Genomic DNA, 21,868 nt, shown 5'->3' with positions numbered 1-21,868 from the left:
TCCAGCCAGAAACTACAACCAGCGACTTCGGAACCGCCTTCACACCTCAGGCTTACAAATATCGGCATAACAGCGCCCGTCCTGATTGGGCGGCGCAGTAGCCAATTAATGTGTTTGCTCCTCCCCACCTCCCCCGGCAGGCGGCAAGGCGGGAGGGGCTCTTTGGGAGGAGGAGGCTGCTGCCCGGGTATTTCTGTCCCGCCACGCCTGCAAGTGGCGCTGTGACACGTAAAGCAGTAGAGCAGCTACTCTCCGCAAGCCGGATAGACCCTCCCCGTTCCCGCACTTCCGCTATCAGGGGCGGGGACCGCTCAATAATGCGCTTTGCGATTGGACAGTCTGTTCTTGCCACCCATTAGAGAGGCGCGATACAGCGCTTCACCACGCCCCCCAGCGCCATCTTGTTGCGTGTGCGCTAGGGAGGGAGTGCTGAGCTGTAAGAGTGACTCTGAGCCGGCTTGGAAGAGCTGTTCCCGCCATGCCACACTACCAGACCTGGGAGGAGTTCACCCGTGCCGCCGAAAAGCTCTACCTCGCCGACCCCATGAAGGTGCGGCGGGCGGGCGGGCGCAGAGCGCCTAGGGGTGGTCTCGGTCCCTTTTAGAGACCGGCTGGTGCGGGAGAGGCCCCCGCCTTGCGGGTCTGGGACGAGCGAGCGCCCCTAGAAGTGGCTGGAGGTTGGGCTGACTAGGAGCTTAGCGATTCCGGAAACGTCGTTCGGGTGACTGCGCGGGGCGCCTCCCCCAGCCAGGCGCTTGCTGCGTTCCCGAGCCGAGCCGAGCCCAGGGTCTCCCAAGAGAATTGTCTGCCGCTGGGAAGAGCCTGAGTCGCCTCAGGTGGCGTGGCAGGAATAGCCCACCCGCGGGGTAGCCTGGGACCCGTGTAGTGTCCATGAGACGTGAATCTGCCGCGAAGCCATCGATGCAGTCTGTTCTTTGCGCTTCATACTGGTTCTTCTGGTCTGTCTTATTCCTCCAAACGCACAAACTCTTAAAGCCCTAGGTCTGGTGTATCGGCCTCCCTCCCCTCTGAGGGGAGGCGGGATTGGTTCTTCCGATTTTGGAGTCGCCAGTCTTGTTTCTGTTAAGCGCACAGTGCTTCATAACCATGACTCGCTCTTATCTCACTATTTGGAAGGGTTTTTTTGGTTTCATAATAGTCTTAATGCGCTTGTCTTAATTTTACTCAATTACTTCTAGTTATACTACCTTAGACTTAACACTGGTAAGGGAGAAATTATTTGTACTTCCAAATACTCTTGAATGGTTATCATGAACCATTGTACACCTATATCCTTTAATGGGGCTGTTCCTAGGCAGACCTCATTGACTTCAGTGGGGCTTCATGTCGGCCCAATGGGCTGCTTATATGAAGGATATGGACATTAATGATCACTCTGTCAGGCAGTATATATTTAGCTCTTAGTCTTTCAATATTGTGACATATATCCTAATATTCAGAGAACTTTATCTTAAAGCAAAATCTAATTTTGTAACAAACTGCTAAATGAAATGGTAAAGAATTATTTATTAACTAAAACTTACTTTAGTAAACACTTATTGTAGCAACACATTTAATCCATCTGATGTCAAAATGGGTGTCACAGCATGCTTGGCCCTCTTAAATGTTGTCTATTTGATTTGGTAACTGGTCTGACAGCTGTATTTGAACACATCGTGTTCAGGATCAGTGACACACTATTTATGTGTTAAAGCTTTAAATACAGAATGTATGTATTGTTTCTTTTGTTAGAAGCTTGGGTGAGTTTCAGTATGGCCGCTCCATCTTTTGGCCCATTTGTTCCTTTAAGGTAATGCCGAGCATGCCGTTATTTTGTGCAGTATAACTCAAGTTATCTAGCTTCTTCAGGAAAACAAAGTGACTTCAGGAAAGATTACTAAACTCAACAGTTTCCTAGTCAACAGCTGCTGTCAGAATAGTGTGGGTCTCCCACAAGTAATTATTGGAATAATTCTTTCTAATGATATATTGCTCACTACACCTTGAGCAGGGTTGAGAATCTTTCTCTAATTCTTAAAAAAAGAAATTAATGATGAGGTCTGATATCTCTGTATATCTGCTTTTTTGCATTCAAAATCTGACATTAATACTTCAAAAGGAAATGATTACATTAAATTTCTTGCTATTGCCTTCTAGGAATAAGATGTTTTTATTTTCTTGAGATAAGGTTGATATTATTGCAATACAGTAGCGAAGTTTTTTTATATAGCAGCTGTTGTATAGGCATGTCCTGTGCAATATTATAAACAGTTCAGTAGCTCCATTTTCCATTGAAGTTTTCCATTTCATTTTTACATTGGCTGCATTACATCAAATCCAATCTATAGTTGTCTGTCACATGACAATGACATTGCACCAGCATCAAATGGAGTTTTGAATAGGTGATTGTAGAGCAGAGTGGAATCTGTGTACTGTTACTACTGTTTGTTTATAAGGAAAGTGTTTCTCCATTTGGGTTACATGGAAATCTTAGTGGGAATGTCCAACTACACTAACTGACAAAATGCAGCATTAACCGTTTTAATATTGACTGACAATGTCAGTCTGACCAGAGTTTTGCTGGTGACTGTTACATTTTATCTAGTATGCCCCAAGAAGGGAGGCAAAGCATGCAGTGCTGTTTCTGCCATTGCCCTTGTACTTGCTAATTTAGAGCTTGGAAAAATTTACTTGAAACCTGTTAGCCAGAGTGAACAGTACATATGCTGCCTTGCTCCTGTGGCTGTGGCCTCCAAAGCAACAAACTCTGTTGTGTATATTATAGCTTGTTACATTTAAAATTTGCAACATATATTTAACTGCCCTTGCTTTTGTCATACTTTGACATGATTCCAAGCTTTTTTCTTGTTCTTTTTTTGTTTTTGCTCCTCCCAATCTTTTCCTATATTGTTTTCCTTTCCCCATATTTTCTCCTTTCTTCTGTCACATCTTACTCTTTCCTTGTGTGTACATGCACCACAGTACTCTTCCACTCATCCAAACAATACATTTGTCCCTATCCCTAAACACCTGGATTGTAATTTTGCTGGACACCAGTCTGGAGGACTAAAGCCTAGCTATACCCTGGTGACAGTGGGGTCGAGGAGGAAAAGGGCCACTGTCCAGGAACATTGCTCAAGTGAAATTAAATTCTAGCACTTCTCCCACCCACCCTCACCACCTCACACCCCCCCCCCCCCCCCGCTCAGCAGGAATTCAAGAAATCTACTACATCCCTCTCTCTGGCCAAACCTGTTTGGGTTGCTGGAAAGGAGCATTCTTATGAGGACTTTTCCTCTGCACTCCCATCCCCTCCAGAGCTGTCTTTCACTGTGAAAGTGGGTAAGGTCTGTCCTACTCTACCCCTTTGCTTATGTAGTGGAGGTGTTATCTCTGTCTTACCTGCTTCCTCAGTTTTTTAGCTCCCAGGCAGGTCAGACCACTACTTTGCTTCTTGTCAAGTATCTGCTTGACTACTCTCCCGGTGTCTGCCTCTGCTCTGCTTTGCTGAGCTACAGCAGTATGAAATTGACCTGATAGTTGTCAGTTTAACTGTTCTGAATAGGAATTGCAAAAGTGCTCAGTCTTAGCTTTCCCAAGGCAGCAGAGTGAAACTAGGAGCAACACGAGGGGTATTGGAACTATTTTCTGCAGACATAGGAAAATAGCATTGCATTGTCTTGCATTTAGTTATAATTTGGAAGGTTATCTAGATCTATAAGAATTAGAAATATTATTCTTTTAAATGAAAGGTTAGAGTCTGTGGAAATTGATGGCACTTGTTATGGATGAGTGGATTTTTCAAGGTCTGTGCAAGGGGTCAGCAACCTTTCAGAAGTGGTGTGCCGAGTCTTAATCTATTCACTCTGATTTAAGGTTTTGCGTGCCAGTAATACATTTTAACGTTTTCAGAAGATCTCTTTCTATAAGTCTATAATATATAACTAAACTATTGTTGTATGTAAAGTAAATAAGGTTTTTAAAATGTTTAAGAAGCTTCATTTAAAGTTAAATTAAAATGCAGAGCCCCCCGGACTGGTGGCCAGGACCTGGGCAGTCTGAGTGCCACTGAAAATCAGTTTGCATGCTGCCTTCGGCACACGTGCCATAGGTTGCCTGCCCCTGGTCTATGCTAATGTTCTTTGGGAAGGTGGTTCAATGGCAGGGAGAAAAGAAAGGAGTTAAAAAAAAAAATCTTTAATGTATCAGTTACCAATTAGTATAAAACATACAGTAAACAGGCATTTAAGATTTGATTTGGCAAATGCTGAAAGTGGTTTGTGGGAAACATTTCAAAAGTTATTATAGTGACCTTTGTGTGCAAAGAGATGCACAACACATTTAAATAAGCTGCCATTTGCTTACTTGGCAGTGTGGCTGTGTTGTAGAATAGGAATTCAGTCTGATGGAGAATATGTTTGAGGGTTGGCTGGGATTAAATATTTTTGTCTTGTGGTTATACTAAGGCCCGCATAGCTCCAGTTTTAGATTCGTTCTCTTGAAAAGAAAAGGCTAGTAATGGCTAGGTTCCATTATATGCAAATATAATATTGCATACTGGGTTAAACCTGTTTAAAGGATATCTTCATAAACAAGAAACTAACTGCAATGGGTACTTGGATTATACCCTTATTTTCCAAAATTTCTTCAGGAAGGACATTCTGGACAAATGATTATCCAGTTTTTAAGAGTATTTACAAAACTTACTGGACTCCTACCGGCCATAGGCAGATGTGGAAGCTCATGGTGGAGAAGAGCCAGTGAGGTCCTAGTAAAAATCTGTTTATACTAGTACTTGTGAAGGAGAGGGTGCTGGGGTTCGTCTGAGGTGCTGTTCCTGAACTTTGCTCAGGAGTCTCTGTCACTGACTAGTAAGTGTTTGTCTGATAAGTTTATTTGCAACTACCTTCCTACCCAAACAGCTGTCCTTTTGGCTTCTGGAAAGAAGCAGTTATCTTCTCCCGTATATCCCAGAACCACCTGACTTCTGCAAGAATGAGGAGTTTTCACTGCTTTGCTATGTGGGGTGTCCTCCTTTGGCTGTTCTAATAATCTCTGCTCTTCTACCCCTCCATCATCCCATCTTAGGCCACGTCCAGACTAGGGTATTAAAATCGATTTTAGATACGCAACTTCAGCTACGTGAATAACGTAGCTGAAGTCAAATTTCTAAAATCGTACTCACCAGTCTAGACGGCGTGGCATCGATGTCCGCGGCTCTCCGTGTCGATTCCGGAACTCCGTTCGGGTTGATGGAGTTCCGGAATCGATGTAAGCGCGCTCGGGGATCGATACATCGCGTCCAGACTAGACGCGATATATCGATCCCTGAGCAATCGATTTTAACCCGCCGATGCCGCGGGTTAGTCTGGACGTGGGCTAAGTAATCACATGGGACACATCACTGTAGTGTCAGAGTGCCTCAAAAGTATTTAGAAATTAAAAATAGGAACATAGCTGTCATAGTTGAGGGAGAGGCAGCCTCTTCAGTAACTAAGTTCCTCCTCACAGGACTGGCCTAATACAACAGGGACCTTGAACTGCTTTTTGCATTTAATGGGGTGCCATTGCAGAGAGTGAAGCACCAGGGTTGCATATTAATAATGACCAGATTGCTGTGTCCTGTACTATTTGGAACCTTTTCAAGGTGTATATGGCTTCATTTCTAGAAATGAGTTGAAATCAAACTTGGTGGTCACTAGTGCCTGGCCAGTTCTGCATACAATAGGATGGAGTACAGTCTTCTGGCCAGATGTAGATGAAAGTGGATTTCTTTTGTCAAAATGATGTTGGGGTATTGAATACATTGAGGAATCCAAAAGGATCCAAGGCTGCAGACAGACTTAATCAGAGGGCATATACCCTCAATAGCTGGAGATATCACAGAGAAACCAATTTCTTCAAGGTCTTCCCTCTTTTCCAAGAAGCAGCAGGGTGAAACTGAGAATTTTTTCTGGTTTCATTGCTGTCTATAGGGTTCTGATTTTAGCAGATTTGAAATGGATAGCCTTATCAGTTTCTGCTTGGGAAAGCTATTAACAGCAGAGGCATTGGAATAATCTGCCGATAGACTCTCGAACTTAAATAACATCATTGGTTGGTATTTGGAAGGATTTCTTTACCACTGTGGCTAAAACCTTTTTAATATTACAGTTTAGATACTGTAGAAATGAATAGCACAATGCTGAGCTGACCTCTTCCACATTTATCACAGCCAGTACCAAAAGTGAATTTTTCAAGTCATTCTAATGTGAAAATAACTCTGAAAAGTTGAGTGAAACGTTTTAAGTTAAGCATAAATTTCTTTAGTATATGTCCCCACTAACATGGCACTGGGGAGAAAAGGGAAGTCTCAATTTTATAGGAGACCAATTAAAACTCTTTCCCCTTTATGAAGGCCTTCTTGTTCCCTGAAGATATCGAAGTGTATTGCAGATGCCATGGATTATGTGGGTTGCAACAAGGACCATTTGATCTTAAAACTGGTGTAGAAAGTAGTTGACTGTACCAGTTTCTTATTATGCTACCTATCTAGTCTTCTTGACCACAGGCCACTTGGAGACCTCAGAGTGGGGAGCCTGGCAGCGTTCCTTGTATGTTAGTGACAATGTATGAGACAAATCCTGACTTAGGGTAAAAAATTCTTCTTAAGCATACTATGATTTTAGCATTTCTGGTCCCTTTTCTGAGCCAGTTCCATAATGATCTCCATCCAACAAACCAAATGGGTAACTGGGTAATTCCCAGTTGTAATTAATCCTCCCCCATCCTACCTATATCTCGGGGTGGGGTGGGGGGAGGAGGAATGTCTGCACAGCAAAAAAACAAAAAAAACCCTGTGGCTAGCCTGTGCCAGCCGACTTGGGCTGTGGTGCTGTTGTGTAGGCTTCTGGGCTTGGGCTGAAGCCTGGGCTCTAGGCTCCTGCAGGATGGGACTGTCCCGTAGCCCAGAAGTCTACACAGCAATGAAACAGCCTGAGCTGGCTGGCACAGACTAGCCACGGATTTTGCTTTGCTGTGTAGATGTAGCCTTGATATCAAAACTGTAACAATTCTTTTCCCCCATGGCCTCTCTTATACCAGACCCAAAGCAATCCCTGGTCCAGTGTTGGACATCTGAGGAGTGGTGATGTATAGAAAAAATTATTTCCCCCCAATCTGATTGGATATAACCATGCTGATATTCTAATAATAGAACCTCAGTTATGACACCAAAGTTATTAACTAACCCCTCAACCATGCAAATAAAAAGCAAGTACAGTACTGTTAAATGTAGTCTGCTAAAAAAAAGAAGGGGAGGGGGGGAAGCAGCATGTGAATAAATCCCACTTTTTGTTGAAATGAAAACTTTCCTGAGCGTTGAGGAATCGAACAGTAAACATATTGGTAATGTGTGGGTGCTAAGTGAAATGGATCGTGAATTGACATGTAGTTTCCTTGACCAAACTGAATGAAATGTAAAATAACACGTTTAAATATTAAGTTGGTCTATTCTAGAAAATCTTTGTGTGATGAGAGAACCTTGTCTATCAGTAATTCCTAAAATGTTTTCTCATTTCAGGTGCGTGTGGTTCTTAAATACCGACACTGTGATGGGAATCTGTGTATCAAAGTAACAGATGATGTAGTTGTAAGTAAAGAATGTTGACTGTGGAGCTTGATTCTGCAAGCTTGCATTTTAAGACAGGCTATCATTTAATTTTATTGAGAGTAAAAATTGCTATTGAGAACTTTATATACAGATGGTTCTGTAAGCTACTTTCTCAAACCACCAAGTTTCTTGTACTCGGAGTGTGTGTTTTGAAAGCTTGGTACTCCATTCTGCATCCACTGAGTCGGAGACAAAGTTCCTAATGATTTCAAGGGGCATCAGATTGGGCCCTTATTTAACTTTAAGAGTACTTACTGGGTTTCTTTTGAGGGATATAACTGAAAATGCTGCTATTCTTATTTTGCTTGTTGAAGTCTTGCAGTTAAAGCTAACACCTTTCTTTGTTTTTCTCATTACCACACAAACTAAAGAACCACTACCAGATTGAGGGGAAATGAATAAGATTAGGTCTACACCAGAAAAGGTTTGCTGATATGGCTGTTCTGGCAAACCCTCCTAGTGTAGAGACCACTTAAACCACCATAAAAGGGCTTTTGGCAGTATAACTTACACTGTTTTTTGTAAAATAAGCTCTACTGGCAAAAGTGCTTTTATGGTGTTATAACTCCATCTGCACTAGGACTTTTGCCAGTATAGAAATGTTACCCACCCCCAAAAAAGACCCCACACCCCTTCCAGATGTTATATTGGCAAAAATTTCTAGCATTGAACTGTCCTGAAAGTCTAAAACTTTTTAAAATATTGTACGTTTGTTGGCATAAAATGTAAGTAAGATAGACTTTCAGAGGAGTATGTTTTATAACACCATCAAGAAACCTTACAGAAGTGAGGAAAAGACAAACTTCAAACAGCAAGCAAACACAACATTCTAGACATGGAGCCTCTCACCCAACCCCACCCCCAGAAACTTGGAGAAATTATCCAGGTGTCTGGCTACTCCACTTTTCATAGGGATCTCCATGAATGCAGTATTGCCAACTCTCATAATTTTATCATGACTCTTGTGATTTTTGAGTGTTAACTTGTCTGAAAACATGATGAAAAGCTGCCAACTCACAAAATTTCCCATATTCAAAGTGGCCCCATCTCCTGTTACTGTCAATGGGGCTGAAGCTAGCAAGATAGATGGTAGGGAAATGGCAGCCCATCTGCATGTGGAAAAGCTGCTGTTAATAAAGTTGGCTGCCACTTCCCACTGTTTTCAGTTAAACTACATCTGTGCCTACAGCTGAAATGGCTGTCACTCTGGTTTAGGGGCTAGACAGGACACAGGGATTGAGAAGCAGCAGACACACTAAAAGGTGGATGGAAAGAATGAGGGGCAGTAGAAGCTGGACTCAAGAGTTGCAGGGGATATCATGGAGGTCTGGAGCAATGGGGAGGTAGGGGAGAAGTTTGGGGGTAGGAATTGTTGTCCAGTCTCAGGCTGCTCTCTGAGGGGTCAATAGTTCTTTCAAATTTAAGCCTACTTCTGTTATCCAAATGTCCTGTATAACCCCAATATATCACTGAATTCAAAAGTTGATGTTAGAACCTGCATCTTTTATGACCATACCATATGACCAGCTATATGTTCAGTGGCATCTCCTGGGAGTATTTCTCACACATTTTTGTAACCTTTCCTCCACTGAATTAGAATACAGCAGGCTTTTCAAAAAGGCTTTAGTATTTAGTGTCTCCTTTAGCTGACTTCTGTCCAAACACACTGGAGAGATGTTTAGGAAAGGGCGGGTTGTATGAGCAAGAGGAAAGGGCAACACACAGAACAATAAAGAAGGGAGAACAGGACATGTAACAGTCAATAGTACATATTGCTAGTAGTTTGCCTTTTAAGATCCTGTTTCTTCAGGGATGAGGCAAACTCTTCCCAGATTCTTCCTAGAAGAGTTGATCTGTGTCAGAGTCCAGACTGTGGAGGAGAAATAGTCAGGCTTTCTGTGGATGGCTAATTACAGTACAAGGGAGGGGCTCTGAAGGCCAGAGAGATGTTGAATTAGGGGCCTTCTTAATTGAAAAGACAGACTTTTGTAGGATTTCTCCTAACAAGTAGGAAACTTGGGGTAAGTGGAATCCCGAGCTTACATGTAGTTTAAAACAGCCTCTCTTTACTCTCATCTGCTTGTCACCAAGTCAGTGTAGTTAACTTTACTGACAAAGGCAAGTTTTACTGCTGTTGGCTCTACAGAGGCAGTATAGCTGTGGAAAGACTGAACTAGGTTCTATACCGCATGCCTCAGTTTAAAGAAGTTTTAATGTGAACTTAATGTGGGTAAAGCTGCTGTATTGACAGCCCTGGAGACTGAAGCTTTCTATTTTTATTCCTTTGCTAAATCAATCTGGACAGCTGGGTTGTTGCTGTATTCATGCTATACAGGCAGAGGGAACTAATCATTCTTAACAGAAATGTTGGCTGTATTCCAAGTCACCTGCTGTTTCAGCTGGTATCCCCAAATCCATGAGCTGCCTCTTAGGCAAACAAAAGCATTTGTGGCCTCCAGCTGTAGTAAATTTAAAATTCCAGTTTACCATGTATCAGTACTAGTGTCTAGTATGTAATCATGATCTAACAGTGGCATCCTACTTCTGTCCTTAATTTGCAATGGGGAGGAAAAACCTCACTTGAAGAGAACTTATCCTTATCTTAATCAACAAGGTGGTTCTCTGATTCTTCAAGACTTATAGGGAAATACCTCCTGATACAGTATAGAGACAATGCACTAACTCCAAAGACATCTTCTTGACTTTTACTCACTTATAAGCAATGCTTAATCTAGCACTGCTAGTGACAAAATAAGTATATCCCTAAAAGTGTGAAGATCTAATCTGGGGAAACCCAAGGAAAGAATAATTTCAGGTTCAAAATCTGCTTTGGTGATTACAGAACACACAAGAAAAGAATCTATTTCATGTTACCACAATAATTTCTTCCATCACAGGGCAGCTTTTGGCCTGCTGCTGAGATTTTTTTATTTTATTGAGAACTCCTCCTCTCATTATGAAAAGAGACCTTAGCCTTTGCAGGAAAATTTAGGCAAAAGAGAATCCATATAAACCCCCTTTAGTTTTAAAATACACCATTTCCCTGTATCAAACCTCAGTCTTTTGTATCCTGCTTAAATTTTTCATTAAACAGTTAGACTGTAGTTCAAGAGGTTTTGTGCTAACCAACTGGTCTGTGGTTCTTTGTAGAAGATACTTGACAGCACAGTAGTGCTTGTATAATCATAAGACAAGTTAGACTGAGGGAAGAAAGCTTGTTATTCTTTCTGACCACTAGAATATTCACACTTCAAAAAGAATGTAAACCTCTATAGCACATTACTAAAGGGGAAAGACAAAACTATTTATTAATCTGAGTTTTGAGTGGACGTAAACTACAACTGTTTAACATTATCCAGAATGTTACACATGGTGCTCTAAGGAATATCAATACTAAAAAGATTGTTTTCTTTTAATGTTACACAGATTATACCTTTAGAATTTATCTGTATACAACATTGAATACAATGCACTGTATTCAATGTTAGCCTTATGGCACCCAGGGTTTTGCAAATTACAGTGAGGCTTTGTAACAGTGGAGTTCTGTGTGCAAATTGTATGCTCGGTAACTTTTTCCAAACAGAAAGCAGTCCCTGGCATTAAGAGTTTGCAGTGTTAACACAGACATATTATATGGGGGACTCAAAGAAAGATAATTTTTTTATATTATATATAAAATAAATCAAAGTAAATTGTTGCAATAAGAGTTGGAAGTTTAAGGGTAGTTTGTTGCCTCTTCAAGTGTGGAACACAGTACAGATGGCACTGATCAGTCCTTGAAGTCTTTCACTTTGTAGTGTAAGCTTTCTGGTGTCAGAAATATGTGAAATTAATATTGAAACTATAAATCACAGATTTATATAGCTTGAAACAAAACCTGACATTCAGTAACTTTCTTTTGACAGTGTCTGCTATACAGAACGGACCAGGCTCAAGATGTAAAGAAGATTGAGAAATTCCACAGTCAGCTAATGCGACTCATGGTAGCTAAGGAATCCCGCAGTGCTGCCATGGAAACAGACTGAATTGCTGAAAATAAAACGAAAGCTTCAGTCATATTTCATGGGAAGAAAATACCACTTGGATTTGAGCGAACATTGGGACAGGAGATGTTTTATGTAACGAAGTGGACTATGAAAAGTCTGAAGCATTTTTTGCCCTGCCCTAGACGCCACTTCAGATAACTAGGAAAATAAATGCTTTCAGTTGAAAGCCTCTATTTATTTTTGAAAATTAAGCAAGAAAAATATATCCTCCATGGAAAACATTCTTACAAGTCTTGCTTAACATACTTTAACCTGTAAATATTTTCTTTTGTAAATCTACAGTACTCTTAATTTGAAAGTGAAAGGAGAAAAGTGTATCCCTCTGGAAAGTGAGAGCATGTCTTCATGTAGATTAAATTGATCTTATTTGCATTCATATACCTGTGCTGGTGTATTTTCACAAATGAGAAAATATATATTAATCTGACCAACTAATACTATAACACTGTAAAACTGGATCTGTTAACCCTATACATCTAATGACATGTTATAACAGAATTTAGAAATAGAACAGACATCTTCTAAATTAAAATTGCCAAAAATTATGTATAATACTGTGCAACTAGCAAGTTATTCTGTAAAAGGTTTCCAGCTTTTAATATTATGGCCACAAGCTGTGTAACACTTCTAAAAGCCTGTGCATAATAGTTCCACAGAACACATTCTAGATTGCTGGTTCAAATACAAAGTTGTCATTAATCTGATCATCACCATCTGAAAACTTTTCAGTAGCCTGTGTGAAATTGGAAGGTCCCAATCCAGTTATAAAGCAAGTGTTCATATAAAAAGAATCAAGGTAATATTTAGAGGTAATTGGCAGAGAGGATGAACTTGCCTCTGGCTGGTAGAGGTTTGACTTCCAGGGCAGAGTTGAGGCATGCTAGAAAGGGCACTGTGGAAGCTTGCACACATAATGCCCAGGATGTGACTCGTTATGTGGATAAATTATTTCAGTGTCCGAGTCTTAGTAACTCACTAATTTACATTCATTTACTTTTTTTTTATTAGACTGTTACAACTTGCATTCACAAATGCTAACATGTTTACCAAACTTGTACCTTAAACATCAAAGCAAAAGAATGTTGTACTGGTGACCCCTTTTACATAGCAAGCCTCTGAGTGTGACCCCTCCCCCCTTATAAATTAAAAGCACTTTTAAATATATTTAACACCATCATAAATGCTGGAGGCAAAGCAGGGTTTGGGGTGGAGGCTGACAGCTTGCAATCCCGAGGGGTCCTGACCCCCACTTTGACTACATCAGGGGTTCTCAATCTTGACACGCATATGGCTTAGGAACCAATGCTGCTTATTGCTACCTTTGTTTAATGATAGAGGACTCTATTTACTCTTTTCTTGAAGGGTTCCTGCTTGAAGACCCAAATGTTGGAGTTGGACACTTGCTTTGAATGTATACTGTTGTGAACTGAACTCCGTTTTGTTAAATGCCAGCCTGACTTCCTGTATGTAACCATGCTACTGCTGTAACTGAGTTTTCTCCTGTGCTAATATTTTGGCCAACTCCAAACCTTTAAAAGAAAAGAGCCTCGCAAACTGAGTGTAAATGCTGTACTTATATACTAGTTATCTGCTGTATTTTTTAATAGAAACAATTGGGTTCTCAAACTTAACTGGTAATGTTGCTACTTAGAAGAAATGGAATTCCCATTTTTTGCCAAAGGTTTCATAAATACCCACAATATTCGTTTATTCCATTATATTCTACTGAGAGAATAATTTGTTACATATTATTGGAAGATATTTTAGCATGGTGAACTGCCGTTTGCCATGTTGAGTTCTGGCCTGTAAGGTTTGATGTCAGCAAAATACATTCAAACCAAGACAAAGGTTCTAATGAAGTCTTATTGCTTGGATATTTTGTCATCTCAACAAGACTGAGTTTGTGGCATCTTCCCTCGCTGTCCCCCACCAAAGCCCTGGTTTCTATTTCAACTTTTCTTCCTCATCCTGTTTAATGGGTGTGATGTTGAGGATGGGTGTGCATGATGGTCTTAGATTGTGTACAAATTTCTGAAGTAAAGCAAGCATAATACTCTTACAAAACTAAGGGTAGTGGCATATAACAATGTAAAACTCCTAAACCTGGACAAAAACACCTGCCACTATAATGCTGAGGATTTTTTTAATAGGTAGTTCAAATGATCTTAACGTTTACTACAAGTGTTAGAACAACATTAGTGTTTTTAGAGTAGTTTGTATTAAACCTACTGCACCTTAGCATTGTGCTTTAGTGCAGAATGTTTATCTTCTAGAGCAGCAGTTCTCAAACTGGGGATTGGGACCCCAAAGTGGGTCATAACCCTGTTTTAATGGGGATGCCAGGGCTGGCATTAGCCTTTCTGGAGCTGAGGCGTAAGCTTAAACCTAAGCCCTACTGCCCAGGGCTGAAGCCTGGGCTTCAGGTTGGAGGTCACCTGCCTGGGACTGAAGCTCTTGAGATTCAGCTTTGACACCCAACTCCTGCCCAGGGCAGTGGTGCTTTGGTTCCCTCTCATCCCCCTGCCTGGGTCAGTGGGCCTTGGGTGGGCTTAGGCTTCAGTCCCCCCTCCTGGGGTCATGTAATTTTTGTTAGAAAGGGGTCATAGTACAATGAAGTTTGAGAACCTTATAGGACGGGTTATTTGCATACAGGAAAAGCCTACAGTACAGAACTAAGGACAGATTTAAATACGCTCTCTGCAAGTAAAATGGATACAGGGGACAAATGAAGTATGCTAATAATTTTCTCCAGATGTTCCTGGAAGCTGTTATGTAGACAAGCAACATGTCAGAAGGTGTATTCTCCATCTTTCTTTCAGTACTAAATTTAACAGTAGTGTTCTAGTGTGGATGTGATCATCAGGATGGAGTTTTAGTAAACTTAGAGCAGGTTGTTAAGCTTATCTTCTTTAAAGTTACACTAAATTAGAAATGCACTTAGTCTTTGGGAGGAAAGTCCAGAGCATAATAGTCAATTTGGCAAACTGTAGCCATGAAATGTCAATAACACTGCAATCTGTTACGCCCCTGGTTCATTTCTGACATGTGGAGACTTCCAGCAAGGTTACATACTACAGAGATGTTGGTCACCAAGGCTTTTTACTGTTCATAGATTTCAATCAGTGAGTTGATCTGTGTCCTACTGCTAGTCACCTGTCATCCAACTTTTGTGGTCCATATTTTTCATTAAGATGTGTGGGCCATGCAGCATACATCTTCATGGAGAAATTTTAATTAGACTCCCACACAGTCCAGTCTGTTCTTTTGTTTTAATATTATAATTCTCCTGGTTTGTTTTTTTTGTGTGTGTTTAATATCTTCTCTTCCTTTGAGAATCAAGAGGCGAAACCTTTACTCCCACTAGTTTGAGATGTGTCTGTTCTTATGTGAAGCTATGTCCTTTCTATTTTCCTGTGGGAGTTCACCCCGTAGCTGTTGTATACATATCCATCAACAATTTTTGTAAATGTTAGACCCCTGAATGTGGGAAGGTACTTAACTGAGCTATAAAAGTAAGAATTTAGTCACAAATTTAATTTTATTCTTTTTAAGCATCCAGTGGAAGAAGTCAAGTACCTAAGTCACTTCTGCAAATGGAATTTAGCATCCTAGGGGCCTTAGGACCATTTTGAAAATTTTACTGCTTTTAAAAAAAAAACAAAAAACACAAGTTTAGTAATTTAACTACATATTATATAGAAGCATGCAGAATACTCAACACATTTTTGTCTCCTTCCAGCTCAATTAAAAACTATCTCTTGGTTTCTGTGTGAGACACCTGGCAGCACTCTCAATTTCAAGTAGAAGATTTTCAACATTCAGAGGCTATCAAACAATTTATCTCAGTACCATAGTCTGATATTTGTAGGAAGACTAAGTTGTCATAAGATTCAGTTACTCCTACAGTATGAAAAAATAAAAAGACTATCCTTATCAACTATCATCCATATCCAACAAAATGACAGCTGACGTGAAGGAGAAATTTGCTTGAGTAAGGTGTTGTCTTGTAGGCAGCTCATGGTCTCAGACATCATCGGATGGTCCAGAGACATCTACACCGAACACATCACTGGCCACTGACAGTACTAGCAGGTGTGAGACAGTGATATTGTACATCGACTACAAGAAAGGGACTGAGAGACTTTTTCCGTTGGACCATATGAACTGGAACCATAAACTCAACCTCACCAAATGAGGGTCAATCCATCCTCATCATCGTATCCACTCATTACACTGCACACCCAAACATAGCATCAGCTGAACAACATACTCTCGTATCTCAATGTCTGTACTTTGATCTGTTAACCTTTTACTTCCAATCAGGGATATTGCAGATTATTTATTCCTTATGCCATCCGATCTTAAACTGAACTTCACACCCCTTGATAATCTGTGTGTTATTCCCTGATAACCAGAAACTTCTATGCTTAAACTCTATACCATTCACTTTTTAAAAAACATCTTAAATCTGTTCCTTCGCTCCTGTTCTCTGGTCAGTTCTTCTATTTTGCTCAAGATTTTTACTTGATTTTTAATAAGCCCATTGATTCTCATCTCAAGTCTTGTTTCTTTACAGAACTGCATTTCCTGTATCAGCCCTTCTAAGTCTTTAAGAAGCAGTGGGTGACCTTAGAGGCTGAGAACTTAGCTAAAACCTCTGAACTCTTGTTTAGGTATTGTGCTTTTGAAAATGCTGTACGTGAAGGAACCTTTTTAAAACTTTGTCTACCTTCATGGTGAAGCTAGATCATTTTCCTCCTGATTAATCAAAGACGTGTCTTGTGCAAGAATGGTTAAGGTGTCTGTCATTAATGCTTTTTTGAGGCTATTGAGGGCAGTAGGAATGCTTTCTTGGCATTGTCCAACAATCTTAAACCCCATTTCAAAGAATTTTAGAAATGCAATTGCTTATATACCAGTTTTTGCTCAAGCTATTGCTCAGGATGATCTAGCTGGAAAAGGCACAGGAGCCCCTGTAAAAGTCTCTTCACCCTCAAACAGGTTCATTCTTCTCAGTTCAAAGAAATGTTATGTGACTCATTCAAACAACACAATTGTTTATAAGAACTTAAAAAAAACCTTAAAATATTCAAGCATTGGTGGGTCTAATATATGGGTAGTGCTAGGACTAGATTCTTCTTTGAGTGGTGGTCCTTGTGTACTCCACACATGGATATGCATGTGCCTGAGCCCAGGATTTTACAAGTAGTGTCTGTTGGCCCACGTATGTGCCATATCTTTCCTTATGCTCTGAAACAAGGGCATAAAGGATAGTGTGGGCTAAGGCCTCTCCAGTTCCTTCTTACCGTGCCATAATCTGAGTCAGGATCCCAGGACAACTAAGATTCTTTCTACTATATCATTGCTCTAAATATATTGGCTGGGAACAGTGAACCGCAGCCACTGGGAGCTACAGGGGGCCATGCCAGCAGATAATCTACCTAAACAAAATGTCTCGCAGCCCGCCAGCAGATTAATCTGATGGGCTGTGTGCTGAAGGTTGCCGACCCCTGGTGTGTAATTTCATTTTTTATAGTATATTCTAGCATAATGTAGTTTAGTTTCTCTCTTCCCTGGAGAATTTTTCTGCTTCAGAAGTCTGGGATTATGCCCAGGGTCCTGGTGTTCCAAAACTCTTTTCTGTGAGCAAGAACCATCAACATTGCCTCTGCTGCCTGAGTGAGGGTTCACATCTTTCAGCTGCAGAATCTCCCATTCTTTTCTGCCCAGAACTTGAGGGTCAGTAACTAAAACTCAGAAAACATCTGGTGGAGAAGGTAGCAAGACCCTAATCAGGTTTGGCTTGGGAACCTCCTCCCCTTACCTATACATCAGTCTCAGGAAGCAGGCTGCCCCTCTCCAAGCATGATTTCAGGAATGGAAGCTAAAACTGCTAAGACTAAGGAGAGGGCTTCACGTGAGAGTAAGGGGCACTTTCATAGATGCAAGGAAAAGTCATCTCGTCAAAAACTGTCCTGAAGAGAGGCTTCCTCCCTGACTCAGGCAAAGTCGTGAGAGACTGCGTGTGCAGGTATGGTAGGATAATGATAAAAATTAGAGCTATCTTAAGTTTGGTTAAGGGAAAAAAACCTTTCACTTTATAGTTCATGGCCAGTAGAAAGAAGGCCCCAATTAGCAAGTAAATGAAGGCCGTGAGAATAGTAAGTAGGGTTACTTTAATGTGGGAAGGATATTAAGGTTCCAAAAAAACTATAAAATAAGAGCTACAGTAATATGACAAACAAAAATTGTCTCAAAAGAAACAAACCCGAACCTTCCCACTGTTCTGCTGGTAAGCAAGGCTGGGAGGAGGCAGGAAGAAGATAAGAGAAGGCCTTGGAGAAAGGAAAGCAGCACAGATAAACTGCTTCGAACTAGGTTTTTGTTAAAGCTAGTTAGCTGAAGGTATAAAGAGAGCCATGAATCTGAAGGTTTTGTCAGACCCTACCTGATTATGCTGGAGCATGCCAGAATGAGATGGTCATCCCTAGGTCTGGCCTATTTGTAAGTATACTGATCACATGCTTATAAATATTAATACTGTATTGGATGTAGTGACTGCTTATTTTTAGGCTGTTAGACATGTTTAGAGCAACTGCATAAAGTACCATTTTTGCCTTCAGATTTAATAAAGGAATTCATGGTTACATTGGTGTTTGAATTCCCATAATATTAACATTTGAAATTATTAATAATTCCAACAGATGCTAAGGACTAAGACCAAAGCAAATCTCTGCAGGAGGTGGTCGTGTGCAAGGATAGGGATCTGACAGCTCTGATGGCAAAGACTCAGGATAAATAGCTTGCGGTGCTCTTATCCATTTCTAGATCCAATGTTGTACCTGTATCAACACTGTCCCGTGTGGCTCTGACTTCCAGTGTGACTGGGAAAGCTCCGGTTCCGACAGTTTCCACAGGTGGACCTTCCTCATATTCCAGCGTGGTCTGAGATCTTTGATCTGACCTGGCCGCATTCACCCCTCCTATCAGGATCTTCTTTATTCCAGGACATTGTTACACCAGAGGAAGAGATGATCCTGATGATTTGGAGTTTTTTCCCATCCCACCGGTCAGTCTCGAGGCACAGCCATTGGTACCATCAATTCTGCTGGTAATTCAAAGTCCAGCTTTTTCTGATGAGTCAGAGACTCTGCAGGAGTTTCTGCGGCACTGAGGGGAAAAAGCCATAAAAGATCAGGGTTCCAGCCTCTGCCCGGACACAGTTGGCCATGAGACAGGTGGTACCCCAAGCCCTGGGGTGGTCCCCCGCTGGCAATACTGGAGACCATAGGAGTCCCACCATAGACACCCAGGATCGATGCATGAGCCCCATTTGCTACCACCTAGCCATCCACAACCTGCCCCATGGGAGTATTTGGAGGAAGGTGAGCCAGTTCCAATGGTTCCATGAACAATTTTGTCATTTTCACTGGCTGAGACAGTTACTCCATCTTCTCTGTCTCCACCAGATGACTTTAAACAATATCAGTATCTCATTCACAGGATGGTGGCAGAACTACAGAGTCAGTTTAAGGAAGTCCAGGAGCCTCAGCACAGATTACTAGACATGGTCTCAGTTGAATGTCCTTGCCCCAGTGAGGCCATTATGGACACAGAAAAGATGGTTTGGCACATTCCTGCTTTCTTGTGCTACTACCCCTAAGATGGCCAAGAAGCGTTATTTTGTACTGTCCCTGGCGTGGGGCGGGGGGAGAGCTTTTATTCTCTCATCTGCTGCCTAACTCCTGGATAGTACAAATGGCTTCAGAGCAGTCCAACCAGCAACACTCCCAGGCTACTTCCTCTGATAAGGGACACAAGAGGTTTGACCTCTTCCACTTCCCTCTAGTTCAGGATCTCAAACTGTCAGGCCCTCCTGACTAAATATGATTTTATCAGTTATTCTAAGTTTATGGATTTAAAGGATAAGCTCCCTGAGGATAGAGCCTACTTCCATGCCTTAGTTGATGAGGACAGAATGATGTCCAAAACTTACCACTAGGCCATGGTGGATGTGGCAGCTACTGCACTTAGGGGGGTGGTTACAGCCTTGTTATGAGAAGAAATCTGAGATTGCAATCTTCAGATTTCCCTAGGGAGGTGTAACTTCTGCCCTTTGATACAATCAACCTACAAGAAGCCAGATGACTGCCTCCACTCCCTCAAGGAGTTTAAGACAACACTTTGCTTGCTGGGCATCTGTACTCTGGTCCTCAAGAGAAAATATCACAGATGAGGCGTGACTGCCTCCTCAGCCGTTTCATCACCATTGTCCTCAGGAGCCACCATGTAAGAGACAGAAGGCCTACCGACCCAAGAACCCAGACTCTGCAACATCCAGCACCACATCATACTATAACTCCCAGGCAAAGAGTTTCTTTTGACAGGGCTGTTGAGGCCTGCATCCCTTTATTGATGGCTTCTTCATTCCCCTCCTCAGATATCTGGAGGCTGCCTTATCCAATTTGCTGAAAACTGTAGGGCCCTGATTACTGACAAATGAGTACCAGAAGTTATTCATGATGGCTATCTGATCAAATTTCTGGCAACTTCTACCCACAAACCCCCTTTTCCGTTCCTTTTCAGGGACAACTCTCATGAGGTGATTCTACAACAAGAAGGGGACTCCTTTTTCCTCAGGGGAGCAATAGAAAGGGTTCCAATTCAACCCCAAGAGACGAGATTCTACTTTCCTTACTTCTTGATCACTAAGAAGAATGGAGATGGAGGCCAATGCTTGATCCACGATGACTGAACATATTTATCCAAAAAGTAAAATTCTGCATGAATTCCTTGGTATCAACAATTCCCTCCTTTAGAGGAGAGCTTGTGGCTCTCAGCATGAGACATATTTTCAGACATTCACTTAGCCCATAGGAAGTGCCCAGGTTCCTCTTTGGTCAAGACCATTACCAATGTAGAGTCCTCCACTTTGGACTGGCCATAGCAGCCAGGGTCTTTACAAAGGTTTTTTCAGTGGTGGCAGCTTTGAGAAGAGTGGGATTTACAGTTTTCCCATACCTCCCTGATTGGCTTCTGACATGCAGTTCCTTGAACTCTAGTGGCAACCTGTGTTCTACTCAGTCTTCTGCCTTCCCTATGTGTCTGCATCAACTACAAAAGATCCACAGTGTGCCCCTCCAGGTATATAAATTTCATAGCTCTAACGCTGGATTCTACCTCAGCAAGGGCCTGAAACCTCTAGCTATGCTTTGAGAACACTCATACATGTCAAATAATGTTTTTATTAAACTTGCTTCTATCAAGGCTAAATACTGATTTAGTCTGAATCATTTCAGTCTGCATCATTTTATTGCCAATGTGGAATAAAAACTACCTGAAGGCTCTCACTTCTGGCCTATAGTTCACTAGCAGCTTTCCAAAAGCTCCCAAAATCCATTGCTTCGGGGAGCTGTGCTGCAAATAAGAATTGCCACTGAAAAAGTTTATACCACCACTAGAGTGGATGCTGGTAAAACTGCAACCGTTCAAAACACCAGTAATCAGAGCTAGTAAGGAGGCACTGAATTGTGTTTGTTCAATCACACCAATTTGATAAGAGACCCTTTAATTCTCTAGTGTAGAGAGTCATAGGCCCTGTTCACAGTGGCTTTACATTCGGTGTTTAAACATGGCTTAAACGTGGTTGCAGCCATGTTAAAACTGGTATAAACATGTTGAAAAAGCAACTATGGACAGTGTGGTGCTTACGCATCACAGAACCTTTCTAACTACTTTAATATGGGGTGTTCACCAGTGGGGGAGCCATGCAAATCAGATTTGCATCCTCACATTTATGTTCTGTAGGAAATGGTAGTTGAATTCTAAGCTAATTATTCTCATTAGAAGACGCATCTAATTTGTTTCTTATATCTTGTTTTAGGGATAGTCTGCATGGGGGTGAGTGGCTGGTAGCTGGGACAGATAACTATTCTGAAATCATTGCAACTACACAGCTGGCTTTTACCTACTTTCCCTTGAATCAGTGTGCACTGATTTTTTTTTTTTTAAATAAGCTCTTAACATTGTGGGTGAGAATCCACTGGTGCTTTGTCCTACTACTGGGCTCCATTCATTTTGGGATTTTTCTCACAGGGTGTTGTGGGATGCCTACCACAAGCTACTGGAATTCTGGGACTTGGAGTCACAGTAGCAAAATTTCCAAGATTCC

The 21,868-nt window shown here is 41.4% G+C and overlaps 1 protein-coding gene across 1 annotated transcript; it reads left to right on the top strand.

Moving 5' to 3' along the window:
* Nucleotides 1-383: 383 nt before the first annotated feature.
* SRP9 (signal recognition particle 9) lies at nt 384-12,073 on the top strand. The gene is made up of 3 exons (XM_030557406.1): nt 384-550; nt 7,562-7,630; nt 11,557-12,073. The coding sequence occupies exons 1-3, from the start codon at nt 479-481 to the stop codon at nt 11,674-11,676; spliced, it is 261 nt and encodes an 86-aa protein (XP_030413266.1). The 5' UTR covers nt 384-478; the 3' UTR covers nt 11,677-12,073.
* Nucleotides 12,074-21,868: the final 9,795 nt, after the last annotated feature.

The sequence above is a fragment of the Gopherus evgoodei genome, chromosome 3, assembly GCF_007399415.2.
Source record: "Gopherus evgoodei ecotype Sinaloan lineage chromosome 3, rGopEvg1_v1.p, whole genome shotgun sequence".
NCBI classification, from domain to species: domain Eukaryota; kingdom Metazoa; phylum Chordata; order Testudines; family Testudinidae; genus Gopherus; species Gopherus evgoodei.
This window is presented reverse-complemented; position numbering and strand designations above follow the sequence as displayed.